The sequence below is a fragment of the Callithrix jacchus genome, chromosome 9, assembly GCF_049354715.1.
Source record: "Callithrix jacchus isolate 240 chromosome 9, calJac240_pri, whole genome shotgun sequence".
Lineage (NCBI taxonomy): Eukaryota > Metazoa > Chordata > Mammalia > Primates > Cebidae > Callithrix > Callithrix jacchus.
Window position 1 is genome coordinate 16,849,407 of NC_133510.1, and position 20,938 is coordinate 16,870,344.

General features: G+C 48.7%; 1 protein-coding gene across 4 annotated transcripts in view; it reads left to right on the top strand.

The window, feature by feature from the left end:
• Nucleotides 1-20,938, top strand: part of PRMT8 (protein arginine methyltransferase 8) — a 100,582-nt gene that overhangs the window by 45,551 nt on the left and 34,093 nt on the right. For 2 of the 4 annotated variants that reach the window (XM_002752225.7, XM_035255477.3), the window contains exons 3-4: nt 9,203-9,358; nt 12,936-12,999. In XM_002752225.7, the coding sequence (XP_002752271.1) occupies nt 9,203-9,358; nt 12,936-12,999 (220 nt within the window). The remainder of the gene's footprint in view (nt 1-9,202; nt 9,359-12,935; nt 13,000-20,938) is intronic. The other 2 variants (XM_009003423.5, XM_078338462.1) reach the window with 1 other exon arrangement.

The following is a 20,938-nucleotide window of genomic DNA, read 5'->3' on the forward strand; positions in this document are numbered from 1 at the left end:
CAGGGGATCAGGCGAAAGTGTGCGTCTGTATCTCCACAGTCAGAAAGAGCACACAAGGTGTTTAGGGTTGGTTGGTTTGACATTCCAGCTCCTGTGTCTGTCGCCAGCCATAAACCCAGCTCATCCAGTGTGGGCTGGATAGCCCTGGTCTTTGTACCAGGAGCTCAAATGCTTGCAGCCAGAGTCCTGAGGCAGCAAGGACCTTCCAGAGATCATGATGTCCATTCTCTAACCAATGAGCACCTCCGGGGGAAGAGCTGCAGGAAGCTTTCTTGGGAGCTTGGCCCAGGTCTGACACCCTGATTATCTGGACATTCTTATGTCTAAATGCCAGTCTTACACCATAGCAGAGAAGACTAATATTGGCTACAGAACAGAACAGAGCCTCCTAACACGAGGCTTCCTGGCTATAGCGGGGGCCTAATGGTGCCCTCACTGTTCATCTTTCATTATAATCTCCAGCAATTTCTTCAGCCACCCCAAATAAACAAGTAGCATTTACTGAGGGCTTGCTAAGTACCAGGTACAGTTCTAAGCACATTATATGCATCATTTCATTGAAATCTAATAAGAACTCTATGAAGAAACTATTTCCACAATCCTCTTACAGTGTAAAAACTAATTGGGAACTGAAGTTTGCTTGCTATGCAAATCCGTTTTCAAAACAAGTCTCAAAGAGCTTCCTTCCACGTCCGCACTGCTGTGAACGCTTCTGGAAGTGATGACACTGCCGTTGCCAGAAGGGTGTGTGGTCATTTAGTAATCATGGCCAGCACTTTGCCTTGTTTCTTTTGTTTTAGAGCTTACTATACGCTGCGTTTTCCCAAGCATTTTTTATTCTCGGCTCATTTATTCTTCAGGTCAACCCGTGGAGTTGGTGTTATCATCTGTCCCCATTCTCCAGATGATTTTGGCCCTTAAGAATCAGATCAACTCTCATTCAACTTTGCTGGCTTTTCCTTTGTTTTGTTTTGTTTCGTGTGAAAGGCCACAAGCTAGTAGATGGCAGAGCTAGCAATGAAACCTCTACCTTTTGTTCCTAACCACCACACCTACAGCCCTTAAAACAAGTTTTCTTTCTGCCCATCTGGGAACTGTAAAAATTAAATTGCCATATTTGTTCCTGCTGGTTTTTCTGCAGCCCCACGTGGAGGTAGAGGGTGGAAGGAGGCCCCTCAGTTACTTCTAGACTGGCGGCTCAGCCTCATTTAATCCATGGAGGCTCAAGGTTTGGCTCCCTGAGAACTGCTCACTATGTAAAACCAGTAGTCCTGGGCCTGCAGCGGAGGAGGCCTGGGGCCTTGTTCAGTCCAGTAGACCCCCCGGCCCAGGACAGCCTAGACAGCTGAGCCTGCAGCTCTTGGGAGGTAAAACGCCGTCTCAGGGCAGACAGGTGAACTCTTACCCCTTCCTTGACTCTGCTCTCCTTTGGGATAGGAATCCATGGAGTCCTGTTCTTGGCCCGTGAGAGGCTCCAGTGGGTGGGGGAAAGAGCCTCTGCGAGCACTCTATCCTCAAGACCTTGTTCCTCATTAAAGGTCATGTTCTCCGTGTGACAAGTTCTAACAGGCCTGTGGCTCTGGGTACCCATTTCAGGACAGATTCTTGGGACAAGAGAGCAGTTCTAGGGACCCCAAAATGCTTCCTCTTGGACCTGGTCCAAACTCCCCCATTAGAAACCAAACAACCGTGAGGTGCACTCAAGCCAGGTCTGTAGGCCCCCGCTCCCCACTTGGAGCCTCCCTGGTCGGCTTCCTGCACCCCTCCCTCTGAGTTGCTAGGTTCCTGCTAGGCTGCACCTTTGGCATTTCAAGTGTGCTCCACTAGGCTATTCCTGATCTCTATCATTCCTTCAGGACTCGGTGTCCCCAGCCTGTTACCTAGTGCTTGGCACATTGTCCGGATTGCAAAGACTTGTTGACACGGCTGCTAATCCAGTCATTCAGGCGATGCTGGTCAGCACCATACCCAGTGCCCAGGGAAGAGGATGCCAAGTGTCACCAGATAAACACTAGACCAGGTTCTCTCAATTGTGTGTCTTGATAGAAAAGTCAAGCTTGTACATGCAAATATATAAACATCTTGCAGGCTGAGCTGGGGACTTAGAGTAAAAGACCTGTGAGTCATAGATAACGTTCCTGTCCGGCGAGAGTCCTTAGCAGCCTTCTCATCGGGAAGTACTTCTGGACATCTAGCTTAACTCCCTCCTGCTGCTGCACCAGACCATCTCATAGGTCGTTTATGCAGGAACATCTAGGTAACCTTCCTTTCCCACTGAGGTTTCCTTTTACCCTGTTTTCAGTTTCCCAGATCATCTGCATGACAGGAGGTGGGGGGCACACGGAAGGACTTTCAGCACCGCTCTCTGCAGAGAGAAGGCCTGCTTGGTCCTTGTTATTGAGCACCAGGGATTTCTGTTCCATGCCAGACAGTGCATGGTGACGCCTTTGCCTCCTTGGTCTGAGCAAGACCTGTATTTCTCCATCCATCCAGAGCCACGCTGGCCATTTGGCAGTCTTCTCCCCATCATTAACGAAATGCTCACACAGTGGGGAGGGGCACCACCGTCTGCTGATTAATAGCCGTCAGTGAGTGTTGACAAAACACCGTGTGGATGGGTTGGGTTTGATGAGTCTGTAAGTACAAACAAGAAGTGCTGAGTGCAGGGGACTGTTGGGGCTGGAGAGCACAGCAGGGGTGACTCTGGACATTTCTGTTCTGATCACATGGCTCCATTCAGAGACAACGCTGTTTCCAGACTCCAGAGGGCACAGGCTAGGGAGAGGAAGACCCTGGCCTTCCAATTCAGGCCTCTCTGAGAAGAATGGAATCTTGAACAATCTTGAATCTGAAGTGGAAACTGTGTGCTTCCTGAGGCCACCACCCAGGGAGGAGGCAGCAGGCTTCATGACCCCCAGATCCCAGCTCTGAAATCTCAGCATCTCAAACAGTTGGCACTGGGCTTGGTGCCTCAGCCGCGAGAAGAATCCTTGCCAATGCGGCTGTGCCTCCGGCACCCTGAGCCCTGGGTGCCAGTCCCACTCCCGGCCAGCTCCCTTCCTTTGGCACTGTTGCTGCAGGTTCTGTTGAAATAGACTCTTCGGGGCCTCATTTCCCAGCAATTTGTCAATGTGCCGTCATGTGCTTAATAGGCAGGAAAGCCGGAACACAAATGAATCCACTGCTAGAGGCTGGGAGCTGTTTTCAATAGGGTGGCATGTTCCTGTCTGAATGTCCTGGGAGTTCCTTGGGCTCTTCTCCCAGGAATGTTTAAAGCAGGGGTAGAGGAAGGGGAGAGGGGACCCCTTCTTTTGGCAAGTTGGGTAGGGGAAGACTTGCTAAGTCACAATTTCTCTTCTTCCAGAACTTGTACCTTCTGACCTAACTCCTGGGGTCTGGGACTTTCAGGAAAGGAGAATTGGCCAAAAGAGTGACAAAGGCAATTAACTAAAGGGTGGGCACTGGTGAGGTGGGGGGGGGCTCCCCATTAGCAAAAATAGGTTAGGTTTTGAAGGGAAGGCAAGGGTTAAAGAAAGACACACCCACAGAAAGAGTGTGGCTCGACAGCAAATGCAGGCTCTACATCCAGCATAAAACCTGCAGAAGTGGGGGACCAGCCTAATGCCAGAGTCCCCCCGATGCTTACAGGTATGGGAGGGAGGGGTCTGGGCAGTATGGCTTGCTGCCCTGCAGGATATTGATAAGATGCTCCTGTGATGAGGTGGTGCTGGCCCTTGTTCTGGTGGGATGTCATGTGGTGTTCCTTGGACCTTTGTCCAGCAAGACATAAGAGGGATGTTTCTTTTCTTTTCTTTTCTTTTTTATTTTTTTGAGATGGAGTGTTGCTCTGTTGCTCAGGCTGGAGTGCAGTGGCGTGATCTCAGCTCACTTCAACCTTCACCTCTGGGTTCTAGCGATTCTCCTGCCTCAGCCTCCCAAGTAGCTGGGATTACGGGTGCCTGCCACCATGCCCAGCGAATTCTTGTATTTTTAGTAGAGATGGGGTTTCACCATACTAGCCAGGCTGGTCTCAAACTCCTGACCTTGTGATCCACCCACCTCGGCCTCCCAAAGTGCTGAGATTACAGGCATGAGCCACTGCACCCAGTCAGGGATGTTTCTTTAGTTGGGCCTTTGTCTGCCTTGCGGTCACGTGGTTAGGCAGGATGCTTCTCATGGCCTGAACCCCGTGAAATGTTTCGTTATGACCAAGATCTGCAAAAGAGCTGGGACCTTACAAAATGGTGCAGTATGGACTAGCGGGCTCTCCCGAGGTACTTGGCCAATACACTTCCATCTGCTAAAGGCAGTTTAGACTTTTAATTGTGTTAAGATTGAAACAGTTTTGCGCCTTTGTTGTTATTTCGCCTCCCTTCCCTGTTCACCTCAGCTATTTCCTTGCATGGATGAAGAAAAGGGTTGTAGTTATCACAAGGAGCCAGAACTAGCATTTTTGTGAAACTTACTACACTGTTGTAATCATCATAACAAACCCTACAAAGTATGTTATGACTCCTCGTTTCCAGATGAGGAAATTGAGGCACAGACAGCTGAAAGCTGGTCTGGGTCAGAGAGCTCACAAGCAGTGCAGGTATGATCTGAATGCGGTAATTTGAGATTTGAATGCTGTAGAGTCTGTGTGTTTAAACACTGTGCTGTACGGTTTTCCTGCTTACTGAGCACCTGCTATGAACCATGCACCATGGGTAAACCATCTATCTTGTCTTTGGTCTGAGATCTCCTAAAGGGAAAGGCTTCAGCTCACCTTCAAAGTATTTAAAACCAGAATTGAACTCAACACAACCAATCCCCACACCTTATTCAACCTCTAATCAGATCAAAGATAGCAGCCCCGGGGCAGCACAGGAAGTGATGGCCGGGCTTCAGAATGGTTCATGCCTCCTTTTCACCTTCAGTCTCCACCAGAATTTCCTCTGTGACTCACCCTGACTGGAAATATAAGAGAAAGAGAATTTGGGAAATGTAGCACCACCTGGCCAAGATGACACGTTGCAAAGCCTCCCGACGTGGTGCACAGAACTCTAGGAAACGTGAAGCCAAACCTACAGAAGTAAAGGAATAAAAGGACAAATCCCCAGTCATGATTAAATATTTTAACACTTCTCTTGGTAAGTGATCAGACACGGGCACAAAAAAATCAGTAAGAATGCAGAAAATTTGAATAATACAATCAAACAACATGAGCTAATTGACATTTTTAGAACATTTCGTCTTCAAACTACAGAAGACATGCTCTTTTCACGTGCATGTGGGAACATTCACTAAGGTAGATCCTATGCTGGGTCACAAAACAAAGATTAAAATCATGCAAAGTATGTCTTTTGATCACAGTGAGTTGAATTAGAAACTGAAAGCAATAAATTATCCAGAAAATCTCCAAGTAATTGGAAAGTGGCAGCACTCTGCTAAAGAGACCATGGGTGGGAGAAGAGATCACAGAAAGAAAGAGAGAAACTATCCCAAGCTAAATGATACTGGAAATACAACATATTAAAATTTTGGGGAAGAAAATTCAAGCAATATTTAGAGGGAAATTTATAGCTTCAAATGCTTGTGGAAAAAAGGCATAAGATCAATGATCGAAACATCTACCTTAGGAAGCTAGAGAAGAACAAATAAGACCCAAGTAAGGTGAAGAAAGGAAATAATTAAGATGAAAACAGAAGTCAATGAAATAGAAACTAAACAGTGGAGAAAACCAACAAAGCCAAAAGCTGCTTTGTGAAATGGTCAATTAAATTGACAATATCTAGCTAGACTAATCAAGAGAAAAAGAGAAAACACAAATTATTGTATCATAAATGAAGGCAAGAACATTGTTACGATCATGCAGATACCCAACAGGCAGTGGGAGAATATGATGACATGTCGTGCTGATAAATTTGACATTGTACATAAAATGGATGCATGCCTTGAAAAAACACCTTGTCAAAACTGACATAAAATGCATCAAAAACGAAAATAGTCCTTTACTAATTAGAGAAATTGAATTCATATAAAATGTTCCATAAAAGAACTCCAGGCATATATGGTTTTATTGGTGAATTATAATAAACATTTAAAGAAGAAATGTACCTAACGCAAACTTTTGCAGAAAATATATGAGCAGAGAACATTTCCCACCTTATGGGATGAGCCCTGTATAACTTCGATTAGCAGAGGAAAGGTAAGACAAAGTTCCAGATTGAATACGCAGCAAAATGTTAGCAAATAAAACCCAGCGATGTTTTAAAAAGCATCATGACAAAGTGTTCATACAACATTAAAAAACCAATCTGTGGAGTTCAACCCATTGACAAAATAAAGAGAAAAGTCATACACCATCTCAATAAACGAAAAAGCATGTGACAAAATTAAATACCAATTCATGATAAAATCTCTCACCAAGTTAAAAATAGAAGGGAACTTCTTCAGTCTGATGAAAGACATTTATAGGAAGCCTAAATTATACTTAATGGATATATTATTGGAACAAAGGAAGGATGTCTGTCCTCTGTAATTCTATTCAACATTTTACTGGCAGTCTTTGCAGTGCAGTAAAGCAAGAGGAAAGAACCAAAAAATAAAAGGCATGCAGATAGGAAAAAAAGAAGAAAGGTTGTCTTTATTCACAAGTGACAAGACTTTTTACGTAGAAAAATAAAGAAATCTAAAAAAAAAAAAAAGCCTACTGGAATTAATACATGAAATGAGCAAGGCTGCAAAATACAAGGTCATATATACACCAACACTTTGGAAAATGAAAAGCTTTTTACACCATATACAGTACCACAAAATAAAATAATTGAATGGGGCCATGTGCAGTGGCTTACACTTTTAATCCTCGCACTTTAGAAGCCAAGATGGGCAGATTGCTTGAGCCCAAGGTCAGCTTCCGCAACATGGCAAAACACAGTCTCTACCCAAAAAATACAAAAATTAGCCAGTCTCATAACCCGGTCTCAAAATAAACAAAAAAATAAATTTTTTTGAAAAACTAAATAAGATAAAACAGTTGAATGGAAATGTAAAATCTTTATACAGAAATCTATACACCATTCCAGAGAAAATAAAAGATCTAGATGAATGGAGAGCTGTGATTATAAAATTCAAAATTGCTAAGATGTCAGTTCTCCCCAAATTGATCTATAGATTTAATACAGTTCTGATAGATGCCAGGAGACTGTTCTGTATGAATTAATAAGGTAATTGTAAAATGTACATGGAAATGCAAAGGGCCTAGGAAAACCAAAATAATCTTGTTAAAGAACTACAGTGGAAGACTCTCACTACTTTATTTCAGAGTTAATATAAAGGTGCAGCAGTCAAGTCAGTATTGACGTGGTATATCGGTGGACTAGATCAGAGAGGCCACACATGTAGAGTCAATTGATTTTTGGTAAAGGTGACAAGGTAATTAATGGAGGAAATGGTGTTTGGACCATTTATTTGCAAGAAAAAAATGAGCTCACCCCCCTAACTTACACTATACACAAAAATTAATTTGACATGTAAAAGCCACAGCTACAAAGCCTGTAGAAAAAAGCAAAGGAGAGTGTCTTTGTGACTTGGGGTACACAAAGATCAGACAGGGCACAAAAAGCACCAATCATAAATGAAAAAAATGGAAAAACTGATCTTTATCAAAATTAAAAACTGCTTTTCAAAAGACAACATTAAGAAAATGAAAAGGCAAATCACAGATTGGGAGAAGACATTGCAGTATCTATGCAGTATATCTGATGAAGGACTGGCTTCCTGAATGTCCAAACCCCTGCAATTCAGTAAGAACAAGACAAACAGCTCAAGACAAAAATGAACAGAGGAATTGAATCTGCACTTCACAAAAGACGATATATCTAAATAACCAATAAGTGCATGGAAAAATTATCGACTTCAATAATCATCAGGGAAATGCAATTAAAACTGCAATGAGACACCAGTTCGTATCCACAAGAATGGCTAAACTAAAAAGATGGATAATGCGAAGTTGCCGGGCTGTGAAGCACCTTGAACTCTCTCACATTGCTGGTGGGAGTGTAAAATGGTACAACTAGTTTGGAAAATTCTTTGGCAATTTCTTATGATAAACATGTACCTACCCTAAGACCCAGCACACTTACTTTTAGGTATCTACCTAAGGGAAATGAAAACATATCCTTTGCTATTATGAATAAATAGCAAAAAACTGGAAAAAATTCTAATATCCCAGAAACAAGTGAATGGATAAATACATTGTGGTATGTTCATACAATGGACTACCATTCAATAAAAACAACAAAAGGACAAACCTTGGATCTGTGTAATAACATACATGAATCTCAAAAACTTTATGTTGCACCATTTATATAAAGTTCTAAATAGGCAGAAGGAAGCTTTGGTGATAGAAATCAGATCATACGTCATCTTGGGAGAGGCTGAAGATTGACTACAAAAGGGCATGAAGGACTTTCTGGGGTGATAGAATTGTTCTATATTTTGGTAATGGTGGTGGTTACACAGGTGTACATTTGTCAAAGCCCTTTTACTGAACCAGAAGCTTAAAACCTGGTTTTGTTGTATGCAAATTATGCTTTGATAGAGTTGATTTCGAAAAAAAATCACATTTGATGATAAATTAGTTAAAAGCTTTTGCTGACACCTTGAATGGCCAAAGATCCCTACCTCACCACCATACACAGAGTTAACATGTTCTCTTTGGGTCACAGTACATTGTAGCAAGTAATCCCGTTTCTCTCTCAACGCAAAGCCCTTATGCTGGACAGAGGAACGTGTTCCTAGTCTTAAAAAAAAAAAAAAGCAAACAAAGCAAAAAATACACTCACAAAAGCCTCTTTAAATAACTTGTTCAATGGCCATTCTCTCACCATGACAGAAAGTTCTGCTTTGGGTCTAACTCAAATCTTTTACGCTGTGTTGTACTGATCTTTCCTTTGATCCTTTAATAAATCGGAGCTTTCCCAGGTCTGGACATCAGTTTCTCTTCTGATGGTGCCTAACTATCTTTCTGGGTAGAGTTTTAAGGCAGAGGAAGTCTGGAATGATGATGGTATACCTGGCCCAGCTGCCCCACTGCTGTCCTCTGTGGCTCTGCCTGATGATATTATTGAGTCTCCTGAAGGGTCACCTGGGGTGGTGTGTACAAAGTACTCCCAGGTCCCTTGAATTCACTGATGTTTCATTTCTTTTCCCTCCACCACAGGAAATGCTGAAGGATGAGGTGAGGACGCTCACTTACCGGAACTCCATGTACCACAACAAGCACGTGTTCAAGGACAAAGTGGTACTGGATGTGGGGAGTGGTACTGGGATCCTTTCCATGTTCGCTGCCAAGGCAGGGGCCAAGAAGGTGTTTGGGGTGAGCATGCCACTTGCTCCCATATGCTGGCTTCCACAGAGCTGGCCCCTTGCCCTCTGCCTCCACCCACCCTCCTAGAAGTACAAAATCTGATTCATCTCTTTTGCGGGGGTCACACCTTCGAGGAGTAGAAGAAATCAGGTGTGACTCTCAGGAGGCGAGGCAGGCTGCCTGTCCCTATGCATGGCTCCTGGGTCCTTGCGACCGCTGACATTTGCAGAGGAATTTTGGCTTTCCTGAGAGCATTCCAATGTCATCATGATCTTTCCGTGCTTAGCCCCAAGGTCAGCTTCAGAGACAGTGCAGGTGGTTATGCGGGGGAGCTCTGGTTAGAATTTCCGAATTTATATTCACTAAGCATGTGACCTTGAACTGTTCACTTCCCTGTACCCCACTTTCTCCATCTGTAAAATGCACATAATAGCAGTCCCTTGCGCACAGGGTGATTGTGAGGATTAAATGAGTTTAATACATGTAAAGTGCTTAAAATAGTGCCCAGCATATGGCAAATGCTCGGCATCTATTATTACAGTTGAGATGGGCCCCTAGAGATAATGGGAAAAGCTCCTTCCCATTTTCTTTAAAGGGCAAGTCTGTCAACTTAAATTCTGTTGTTTTGGCTGTGGCAGCATTTCCAGGCTAGATGTGGGGGCTGACCCTCCGGGAAGCCTCCCAGCTGTCCCCCAGCTCTCCTAAGGCAGCTTTGCACAGCCTGATGACAGAGGGCCTGGGAGGGTCCCGAGTTGGAAAGAAACTAAAAAAGAAGAGCTGCGAGCTTCAGGCTGACATTTGAAAAATGCAGTGGGCCCAGGGCTGGAGCACGAGTATTCATCTTGGTCAAAATGAAAGGCAAAGCACAATGAGATTCCAAGCCTGCATGTGAGCCAGCCCAACTGCAGAGGCCCTGGAGACCTGAGCAGCATGCAGCGGGTCTTTGCTCCCATGCATTTGGCTGGGCCATCCCATAGCCAGCCCTGGGGAACCACCCTGCCGCTGACTCCCAGGTCGACTATATACTCCTAGATCCCCTGACCACCCTCTGCCTCCAGCGGCCTGCCCCTAAGTCACTCAGCAGGACAGCGTTCTTCCTCCAACCCTGGCTTGGAAAACCCTTGGGCCATGACTGCCCAAGGGTTTTCTGGAAGCCTGGGCTGCCCTCAGGCTGCCTCAGGTGTAGATTTGATCCAGAAAAGCTGTGATGTTCTCAGTTGAGGCACTTGCTGAGGGCAGAAACCCACCCGGATGCCCAAGGGCAGGTCATGTCATCATCACTGGTATGACTGTTGATTCTCCAGGATGGAGACCTCAGGCGAGGGACAGACAACTCTTAGTGAGTTTGCAGGGCATGAGAGCTGGACTTGAGGCCTCTGGTGACCCCCATGTGCTTTGTCTCCCAGCACAGAGGCCCGGTCTCAGCACTGGCCTTGTTGGGGGACAGGGCTGAGCATGGTGTCCCTGGCGCCTGAGTCATCCGGGGGCTCCAGCCAAGGAGCTGTCAGGAGGAGGCTCCCACTTGGTGCCTTCCAGCTGCGGTGACTTGGCGAGATCTGTCTGCCTCCCGCCCTTCTCTCTAACAGCTCTTTTATAAATGGCTCCTCCACATTTAGCTGGGCTCCTTTCCGGATGGCTCATTTCACAGTTTCTCCTGTTCCAGACCCCCTTCCACCCACTGCTGTCCTCCAGTGGGGAGATGAGATGGCAGGAGAGAGAGACAGAGAGAGGGAGGGAAGAAGACCATTGTCCCAGACAGAGTGGAGACAGGCACAGGGAAAGAGACAGATGTGATAAGAGCAATGGAGAGAAGACAGAGAGAGAGAGAGAAAGTTGCAGAGAAAAGCTAGAGAAATGGGGGAGGGGTCCGAAAAAGCAGAAAGAAGACAAAGCAGAAAGCACAAAAGAAAAGAATTGGCAGAGATGGGCAGATCACCTGAGGTCAGGAGTTCAAGACCAGCCTGGCCAACATGGTGAAACATTGTGTCTACTAAAAATATAAAAAATTAACTGGGCATGGTGGCGGGTGCCTGTAATCCCAGTTACTTGGGAGGCTGAGGCAGGAGACTTGCTTGAACCCAGGAGGCGGAAGTTTTGGTGAGCCAAAATTGTGCCATTGCACTCCAGCCTGGGCAACAGAGACTCCATCTCAAAAAAAAAAAAAAAATCAGGAAAGTGAAGAGAGGTGGTAAAGAGAGAGGAGAGAAGAACTAGAACACGAGAAGATGGAAGAAAGGAGAACGAGGAGGGAAGGACACCACCCCGCCCTCTGAGTGGTGAACAAGCTTCTGCTGAGTTCACCCTCACAACACCCGAGTGCACTGGGGGCTTTGAATTCTCTCGGGAGGACACTGAATTGCAGTTAGGAAGGGCAGTGGCCAGGCGTGAATCAGGGCTGCCTGCTCCAGGTTTCATGCTCCTCATCACTCAATGCAGTCACCTCTTGCAGATCAGATGATGACATGGCCAGAGGGGGAGAAGAAGAGGGAATCACAGCCCCACAGACAGTGCGACCTGAAGGCCAGGGGCCTGGCAGTCCAGGAAAGGGCTGGTTCTCCCGGGACCTGCACCCTGGCCGGAGTCTGCCTCCTTGGACGCAGCTCTAACCGAGTGACCCCTTCTGACCCCGTAGGTGCCCTCTCCCTTCCTCAAGGCGTGGCCAGAGGCATCAGAAACTCCCTCAGTGCCCCTTTGCGAGTACTTCTCAAGGGAATGGTCCCTGCCCGAGGTCCGGGGGTAGTCTGAGGGGCCCCCAAGTGTGGAGGTGAGTAGAGCTCAGAGCCTTAGCACTGGCCAGCCTATGTAAGAGGGCCGGCCCTGGAGGTGAGGACAGCTCTCGGCAGCTGCCCCTCCATGTCCAGCACCCCTGGCTGTGTGCCTGAGACTCTAACCCTGGGCTGGAGCTTGGCTTCCAACCATCCCCACGAGGGCCTCCTCTCAGGGAAGGTCCACTCATCTCTCAAGTACCTTGGACCTTTGCTTAGGAGGTCTGGAGAGCCTGGAAAGACGTCCGGATTAAAAGGAATGAATTCTTTCAAAGATGGAGCAGCAAAAGCTAATGTGGGGGGTGGGAGGGGAGGAGAAAGATCTTGAACCGGCCCTGAGGTCCTGACCTGGCTTTTTCCGGATGGTCTCATCCTGGCACATGACTCACTTACCCTGGAAGGGCTGGACTGTTGGGAGGATCATGTCGAGGGAGGCTCGAAACTCTGGCTTGGCTCTGCCTTCCCACGTCCTCCCCTAGGGGAGCCGTGGCTGTGCTGCCTCCTGCCATTCTCTGCTGGCCAGGAGCATGAGGTCTGCTAGCCCGTCTTGAGTCTCCAGCACGGAGATCAATCCCTCCATCACGGGTGGTGGCTGGATCTGTCTTTTCACAAAGGCAGCTCAATTTCATGGAAGGCCACTGGCCTTGAGGTGGGGGGAATGGGTTTTGGTTTTCAATCTGCCTCAAACTAGTGATGCGGCCGTGGGCAAGTCACCGCCCCTGTCTGGGCCTCAGTGTCTCCATCCATTGAACAAGCGTGGGTCTTGCTGTGATTTTTTTTTTTTTTTGACGCCTTGCTCCTTTGTCCTGTGCCCTTTCCAGATCGAATGCTCCAGCATTTCTGACTACTCAGAGAAGATCATTAAGGCCAACCACTTGGACAACAGTAAGACATACCTCTGAGTATTTTCTCCTGGATGGAGGGGGTGGGAAGCTCACACTTTCTTGTTCAGATGGTATAGCCAAGGAGCGCAGAGCACTTGGACTTGGGGAGGTGGGGCACCAAGCTGAGGCCCCTGCCAGCAGGACTGTGGCCATGGGTGCTGATGTTCCCACCCTTGGCAGGCCAGCTAAGGGTCACAGCTGTCTCCTCTCAGCTTTTGGCAAGCCCTGCTCGTGGCTAAATCCCAGCTGTGGGCAACCTGTTGAGTTCTGCAGAATGGCCACATTCCTCCTCCTCCTTTTCTTCCTCTTCCCTCTCCACGAGCCCCAGCCCAATCTTTCCCTGCCACCTGCCCAAGGGCATCCTGATAGACCGCAGGATGCAATCCTCCGCTGCCCACAAGCCCTGTTACTGCTGGGCTTTTTTGGCAATGAGGCTGCTCTTGAGAGTGGGCCTTTCTTCAGCCGGAGTCTGATTATAGAGAGGAGTGTCCCTTCCCTTCCTCCCCACCCCCCACCTTTCCCATGGACTGTGACATTTCCCAGCCCCTCCTCTCTGGAGCCCATCTTGGAAACAGACCCGCAAGGGTATGTGATCAGGAGATGTCCTTGGAGCTTGCAACTGACAGCAGGATTTAGATGCAGTCCCCAGCCTTGCTGGGGTGAACGTCAGAAAGACAGGCAGGGCAGCAGCCCCCTGTAGGCATCCTGTCCTACTGCACCGGGGGCTGCAGTGAGGCCAGGAGAGGAATGGTAAACAGTAAGTTGCAATACAGAGAGTGAACTGGAGCCAGACAGGGCTAGCAGGAGCAGTGGGACAGAGGCCGCCTGCAGCAGAGGGCTGCAAAGGGTCAGCTCCAAGACAGAGCTCCCTGCAGAGTTCTGAAAGGTGGGAAGGCTGGAGCTGAGAGGGAAGGATGTCCCCTTGAGGGGTCTGGGGCAGGGGGAAAAGAGGCCAGGTTGGGAAGGAGTCTGGTTTCAGTGTCCCTCCGGAGGGCGGCTGGGCAGGGAGGTCTGGCAAGTGGGCTTTGTTGAATCCGAGGAACTGAGGAGTCAGCTCAGCCTCCCCTCTCTGTGTGTGCGACCCTCTGTTCTATGGATGCAGCCCTTGCTGTGCTCCCTGCTAACCTTCCAAAACTCCTCTGCCCTCCCAGAGGGTGCCCGCTGCCCTGCAGCCCCTCTGGGTCTGACCTGAGTCCCCACACCCAGGTGGTACCCGCCTGTACACACCACTACAAACCTGTGTCCATGTGGCTTCAGCCCTGCCACCTGTCCTGCCTGCCACTTGACCCACTTGCTGCAGACTCTTTGAAAGGGCAGGAGCATTATTGACTCAAAAAACTTCTCTGCAAGACACTATGAGCCAGGCTCTGGGGACAGAGCAGGGAACAAGACAGGTAAAGTCCCTGACCTCATAGAATTCACATTCCCTTTTCTGGGCAGGGTTACAGATAATAAACAAAGAAACAGACACTCAAAGAAAAATGCCAGGTGCTGAGAGGTGCTTTGTAGATCCCAAAGTCAGCTGACAGGATGGAGAGAGACCCCGTGGTCGCATTAGGATAGCTGCTCTCTGAGCAGGTCACAGTGAAGCTCAAATCTGAATGACAGGAAGGAGCCAGGCTGCCGAAGGTCAGGGGAAGAGAATCTCAGACAGAAGTTACAGCCAGTACAAAGTCCTCTGGGATGTATCGAGCTTGGCATGCCCCCGAAGCACAAAGGAGGCCATGCGGCCAGAGCGCGGAGAGCACGGGGATCAGAGAGGGAGGAAGGGACCAGATCACATAGGATTTGTAACCAGGAAAACAAGGTTAGATTTTATTCTCTGGGTGCTGCAGTCTTTTGGAAGATTTCAAGCAAGGGACATGGCTTCTCTGTGAAGGACGGGTTGTAATAGGTTCCAGGCAAGAACACATGAGCAACACACAGGAAGGAGCTATTGCGGAGCTCCCGTGAGAGGGGCTGCAGCGGGGACTGGGGCGGCAGTGGAGACAGAGAGAAGTGACCACTGTGGGATCCACTTGGGGATAGAGGCGTGAGGACCTGAGGATGGAGTGAGTGTGGGGATGAGAAAAAGGAGAGAAGCAAGGAATTTTTTTTTGACTTGGGCAACTGGGTGGGTGGTGATTGGCTGGAGGCGAAGTACTGATGGAGGTGGCAGGAGGAGGAGGAAATCAAGAGCTCTTTTTTGCACGTGTTAGGTTTGCGATGCCCATTGGGCATCCAGGTAGACGCGCTGAGTCAGACTTGGATATGCGAGTCTAGAATTTCAGGAAAAGCCAGGCCAGGAGACCCCCACTTGGGAGTCATCAACTTACAGGTGTTATTTAAAAGCCGCAGGATGGATGATGTCACTTAGGGGTGGTGTGTGGCTAGAGGAAATAAATGGGTCAAAGATAGCGCTCTAGGGCCCTGCACTGCAACATTTGGAGGTCAAGCAAGGGAGATGGGCAGCAAAAAGGCAGAGAAGATGCACTCAGTGAGGCTGAAGGGCATTCAGGGGAGAGGAGGACCACGAAGCCCGGGGAGGGGGCAATGCCCGACTGTAGGGAATGTGGAGGGATCACAGCAGGTAAGAACAGGGAAGGGACCACCATTGACTCTGGCCACATGAAGGTTACCAGTGCTCTTAACAAGCACAGGCTCAAATGAGAGAGAAATCCAGTTAGAGTAGGTTCAGGAGAGACTGAGGTGAGGACCAGAAACAGCTTTTCTTGTTGCAATGGGAATAGAAAAATGGACAGTAGCTTCAGAAGAAGGTGGTGTCAAGGGAAGAAGTCTTTTCTTTTTCTTATTTTAAGTAATAGGATATATGAAAATGTGTATGTGATTCACTGGTATAGTAGAGGGTCAGAGAAAAATTGCAGATGCAGGAGAAAGTAAATTCAGGAGCAAAGATCTTAAGAAGGTAGGATGTGTATGTGGTGGGGGGGCTCCAGAGCACAGGTGGGGGCGGCCTTTGCCTTGCCCAGGTGGAGGGGTGGTCCTTGCACTGCCCAGGTAGAGGACGGCCTTTTCCCTGCCCAGGTGGAGGGGTGGTCTTTGCCTTGCACAGGTGGAGGGGCAGCCTTTGCCCTGCCCAGGTGGAGGGGCGGCCTTTGCCCTGCCCAGGTGGAGGGGTGGCCTTTGCCCTGCCCAGGTGGAGGGGTGGTCTTTGCCTTGCACAGGTGGAGGGGAGGCCTTTGCCCTGCCCAGGTGGAGGGGTGGCCTTTGCCCTGCCCAGGTGGAGGGGTGGTCTTTGCCCTGCCCAGGTAGAGGGCGGCCTTTGCCCTGCCCAGGTGGAGGGGTGGTCTTTGCCCTGCCCAGGTAGAGGACGGCCTTTGCCCTGCCTAGGTGGAGGGGTGGTCTTTGCCTTGCACAGGTGGAGGGGCGGCCTTTGCCCTGCCCAGGTGGAGGGGTGGTCTTTGCCCTGCCCAGGTAGAGGGCGGCCTTTGCCCTGCCCAGGTGAAGGGGTGGTCTTTGCCCTACCCAGGTGGAGGGGCGGCCTTTGCCCTGCCCAGGTGGAGGGGTGGTCTTTGCCCTGCCCAGGTAGAGGGCGGCCTTTGCCGTGCCCAGGTGGAGGGGCAGCCTTTGCCTTGCAGAGAGGCAACCTATGCCTTGGGGTAGGGACAGTTCAGCAGTAGCCAGGTGGGGGAAAGTGGGGAGTGTGGGTCCTGATGGAGGTGCCAGTGGTGGGAAGCCCCTGTTTTGCTGCTTTCATTTGCTCAGTGAAGAATGAGACAGTTGCTGGCAGAGAAGGAATGTGAGGCCTGGAGTGCGAGGGAAGGAGAAAGGGCAGCAGACAGGCTGGTTGAGTGAGGATGGCTGCGACACGCCTAATGCCTGTAGATATGTGTGGCCATAGATGCGCAGTGTGTCCCATCCTTGCTGTTGTGTGATCTTTCCCTTACCACACTCAGGAGCTTGGGTGTCATTGGAGTGGAAGACCGCCTGCATCAGGCCTTTGCTGGGAGCACGTGGCAGGTGGGAGGGGGAGGGCAGGGTGCAGAAGTTGATGACAGTGATGGACTGTGGGATCTAAGCTGAGACATGAAGGAAGCCGGGAAGGGCGGTAGTGGTTGTAACAAAGGCTGGAGCAGTTGGGCGGGCAGCATCTGTAGAGGCCACGAGTGGAGCTGAGATCCTGAGGCCCAAGTAGGGGAATGCTGCTCGGCCCTTCTGACCTCTGACCTCTGGCTCGGTGTCCAGCCTCTCTCAGCTCCCCCAGCAGAGCCGGGTCTCTCCTGTGCCCTCCTCAGAGAAGTGCTTGACCCGGGCCCCCTATCTGCCTAAAGACAGAAAAAGAAAACTGGTTGATTCTTTCTCTGGGAGGGTAACACAGCCTGGCATCCTTCTACGTGGCCCGTGAAATAGGGCAAATGGTTTTCCCATTAGCAGATGTGGAAATTGAGGCTAGGAGAGGCGGATGACTGAGCCTGGGCTCTCGTCCCTGTGCCCTTTCCTAAGGTGTATTTGTGTGGATGCAGAAGTGCCAGGAGTGAGGCTGACCCTGAAAGCCTGTGGGAAGGGAGAATGTGTGCAGGCACAGCAGGATCAGATGTCCTCTCAGTGGTCCTGAGTCTCATCCCTGAGCCCTGAGAGGCTTCCAAACAATACCTAGACGATTCCTTTGCCTCTGCGCAGGTTTCACCTGCACCATCATTCCTGACCTCTGACCTAGCCCCTGACTCTTCCTCTCCCTCTCAGTGCCAGCCCACCCCCAGTAAGTGTCTGGGGCTCTAGAAACACAGCTTCCCTGGTCTCCCTCCTCCTCAGGCTTGCAGGGGCTACTCATAGCAGAGTATGGGGTGGGCTGGCAGGGGAGGTGGCTAACTCCAGCTGCGGCATGCCTGACCTGTTTGCCAGGAAAGGAACAGCACAGGCCCCTCATCATCCTGCTCTGCCTCACGCCTTAGGGCTCTCCCTTTCCTTCCCTTCCTTCTCCTCCCCTTCTCCTCCTCTCTCTCTTCTTTATTTTAACCTGTGAAATACTAGATGTACAGAAAAGGCGCACATACAGCTGAGCTTTTTATGGAATCCTTTCAGAGCGGGTGGCTGATGCGATGCTCTGTCATCCCTGAATACATTAATGTCCATTTCCAACCAACGAGGACATTTTCTACAAGCCACAGGCAACTATCAAAGTCAGGAGATTAACACATCATCACCACCTAATGCTCAGATCCTCTTCCTGTTTTGTCAATTGTCTCAATAACATTCGTAGCAAAAGGATTTGTTCAGAATCACACATTGCATTTAGTTGTCATAACTGGTTCCCTTCAAGCTGGCCTAGTGGACTTTCCTTGACTTTCATGGTCTGGACACACTGGAAGATCCCAGGCTGGTGTGCTGTAGGCTGCCCCTCCGTTTGGGATTGTGCGATGCTTCCTCATGATTGGATTCAGGTTCCGCATCTTGGGTAGAAATATCACAGAAAAGATGCTGTGTTCTCGGCTTCTCTCATTACTGATAGCATCACTTAGGCCGCTTGGAGAAGGCAGTGTCTGCCAGCCTTCGCCATGGGAAAGCTGCTCTTTTCCTTTTGTAATTAGTAGGATTTTCTGGGGGAGGTACTTTGAAACCATGTAAATATTGGATTCCTCATCAAACTAATATCTATCTGTCTGTCTCTCACTCTGTCTGTTGGTCTGTCTGCCTGCCTGCCTGCCTGCCTGCCTGCCTACCTTTATCTATCTATCTATCTATCTATCTATCTATCTATCTATCTATCTATCTACCTACCTATCTTTCTAATCTATCTATCTACCTATCTAATCTATTTATATCTATCTATTTAATCTATTTATATCTATCTATCTACCTATCTTTCTAATCTATTTATATCTATCTAATCTACCTTCCTATCTAATCTATTTATATCTATCTACCTACCTATCGAATCTATTTATAGCTATCTAATCTATCTATCTACCTGTCTGTCTATCCTGTCTATCTAATCTGTCAAATCTAGCTATCTATCTAGCTATCTACTGTCCATCCAGCCAGCCAGCTAGCCATTTATCCATCTACTGATCTGTCTAGTCATTCATTTCACTCTGGATTCCTATTTTATTTAATAGGTTACGGCTGTTATCACTACTTTCTTCAATACTGAAATTGTCCCTGATTTGGTCACTGATGCCCTTCCAGCTGGCTTCTGTGTCCCTTTGAAATAGCTCTGTCCCTTTTCCCAAGCCTTCTTGCTTTCCCGTACAAGACATTGCCGGCTCATCTTGTGCCTCCACGCTTCTTTTCTGCAATCAGTCATTTCTCCCTGGTTCAATTAGTGGACAACAGCATTTAGAAAATAAGGTCAGGGCTAGGCACTCATTAATTTTAGAGTGTCGAAGCTCCCAGGCTGTTTCACTGGAGAAAGCTGGGGAGTGTCTCTGTGTGAGTGCACACATTTACACAATCTTTATTCCTGTATCTATCTATATGTATTGTCAGGTAGGAGCTCACATGATACTCCAGTGTTAACCAATACCATGGAGTTTTCTCTCATTTCCTCCCTTTCCATATTTCTACCTCTTTTCTCTGGAAAACCAGACTCCCATTTTTGGTGATATGTTTGCTTACTACTCATTTATAATATGTTTACATACCCCCGGATGTAATCAATCTCGCATTGTCACCACCTCTTGCCCCAGGCAGATGTCTGTCACCCCGTGCTGGGCTCTGACACCCTCACTGGGCAGCATCCCGAACGGACACCCTCCTCTGCCCAAGCTGGGCTGCCATGGTCCATGCTGACCTGCTGTGGCATCCACACACCCACACTTCCCTGGGTTTGCTCTGCCCCACTTCATGGCTTTAGCATGGAATTGTTCGTGCTCTGGATTTTGATGGCTCGGACTTGATTCTGTGCTATCAAGGCAAAGGCTGAAGAGGGCAAACCATTGTCCCAAGGGAATAGCTTCCCTGTGCCTGTTTCTCTCCTCACACACCTGTTCCAGGGAGGAGGGAACTCCAGGCCCAGGAGCCTCCATAAAGCAAAATGGTCTTTACTTCTTTCACCCAGGGTTTGCACTAGGAGGGTGAAGCCAGCGAGGCCACCCAGGGCCCCTGCTGCTGCACTCGCTCACTCACTCGCTAAGCCTTGCCGTGTGTACTCAGAGGAGAACAGCTTGGCTGCACGGATGCTTCCATGGAAATGCTTTTGAAATGCTGCAACAGCCAGCCATGTGGGTCTCGGGAGCGTAGGTGGAGAGACATAAATAACAACACGGGGCATGGAATACCTGCTTCCCAGAAGCAATCAGCCACTCTCCCTCACCACCTCCATACGGCTCCCGTGATGGAGTTATTCACATGTAGACGCACACCCACAGGAAGCCACCTGCGGCAGGCGTGCAGCCCTCACATGGCTTCTTCCACATGTGTGGCCCACACACACTGCTCAGTGACTCTTCTTTGACCTAAGCACTAACAACCGTTATCTCCTCTCATCTGATGAGGAAACTAGCAGGCTGCCGAGATGCTTAAAAAGGCAGATTCATTTGTGAAAGTTGACATAGGAGCTCCGAGATTGATTTCATTGGTATAACTCTAGAAACAAAAAACTATATAACTCGTTTACTTCCCAGAAAACTCAAGGAAAAAAAGCACACCCCTCCTTGTCCTTCTACTTTTGCATGACCTAAAGCATACATGTCTTAGCTAGAAGAGACTTTCAGGTAGCATGACATGAGGCAGGGGCAAGGGACAGCTGGGCCTCTGTGACTTAATGGGAGGGAGGACTTTGTCAAATCACTTCCCCTTTCTGAGCCTCTAGTTGCCCCCTTTCGAGGAGGCAGGCCAGTGCACAGCTTGTAGGGTTATTAGGGGCTTAGAAATTGTGTAGGTCAAGTGTCTGATATGGGTCCTCCCACACAGTAGGTGCTCAAATGTCAGCTACAGGTCATTTCAGTGGTAGTGGTCTACACCTTGATGATTCTTGGCCACACAGTCCCAGTCTTATATAG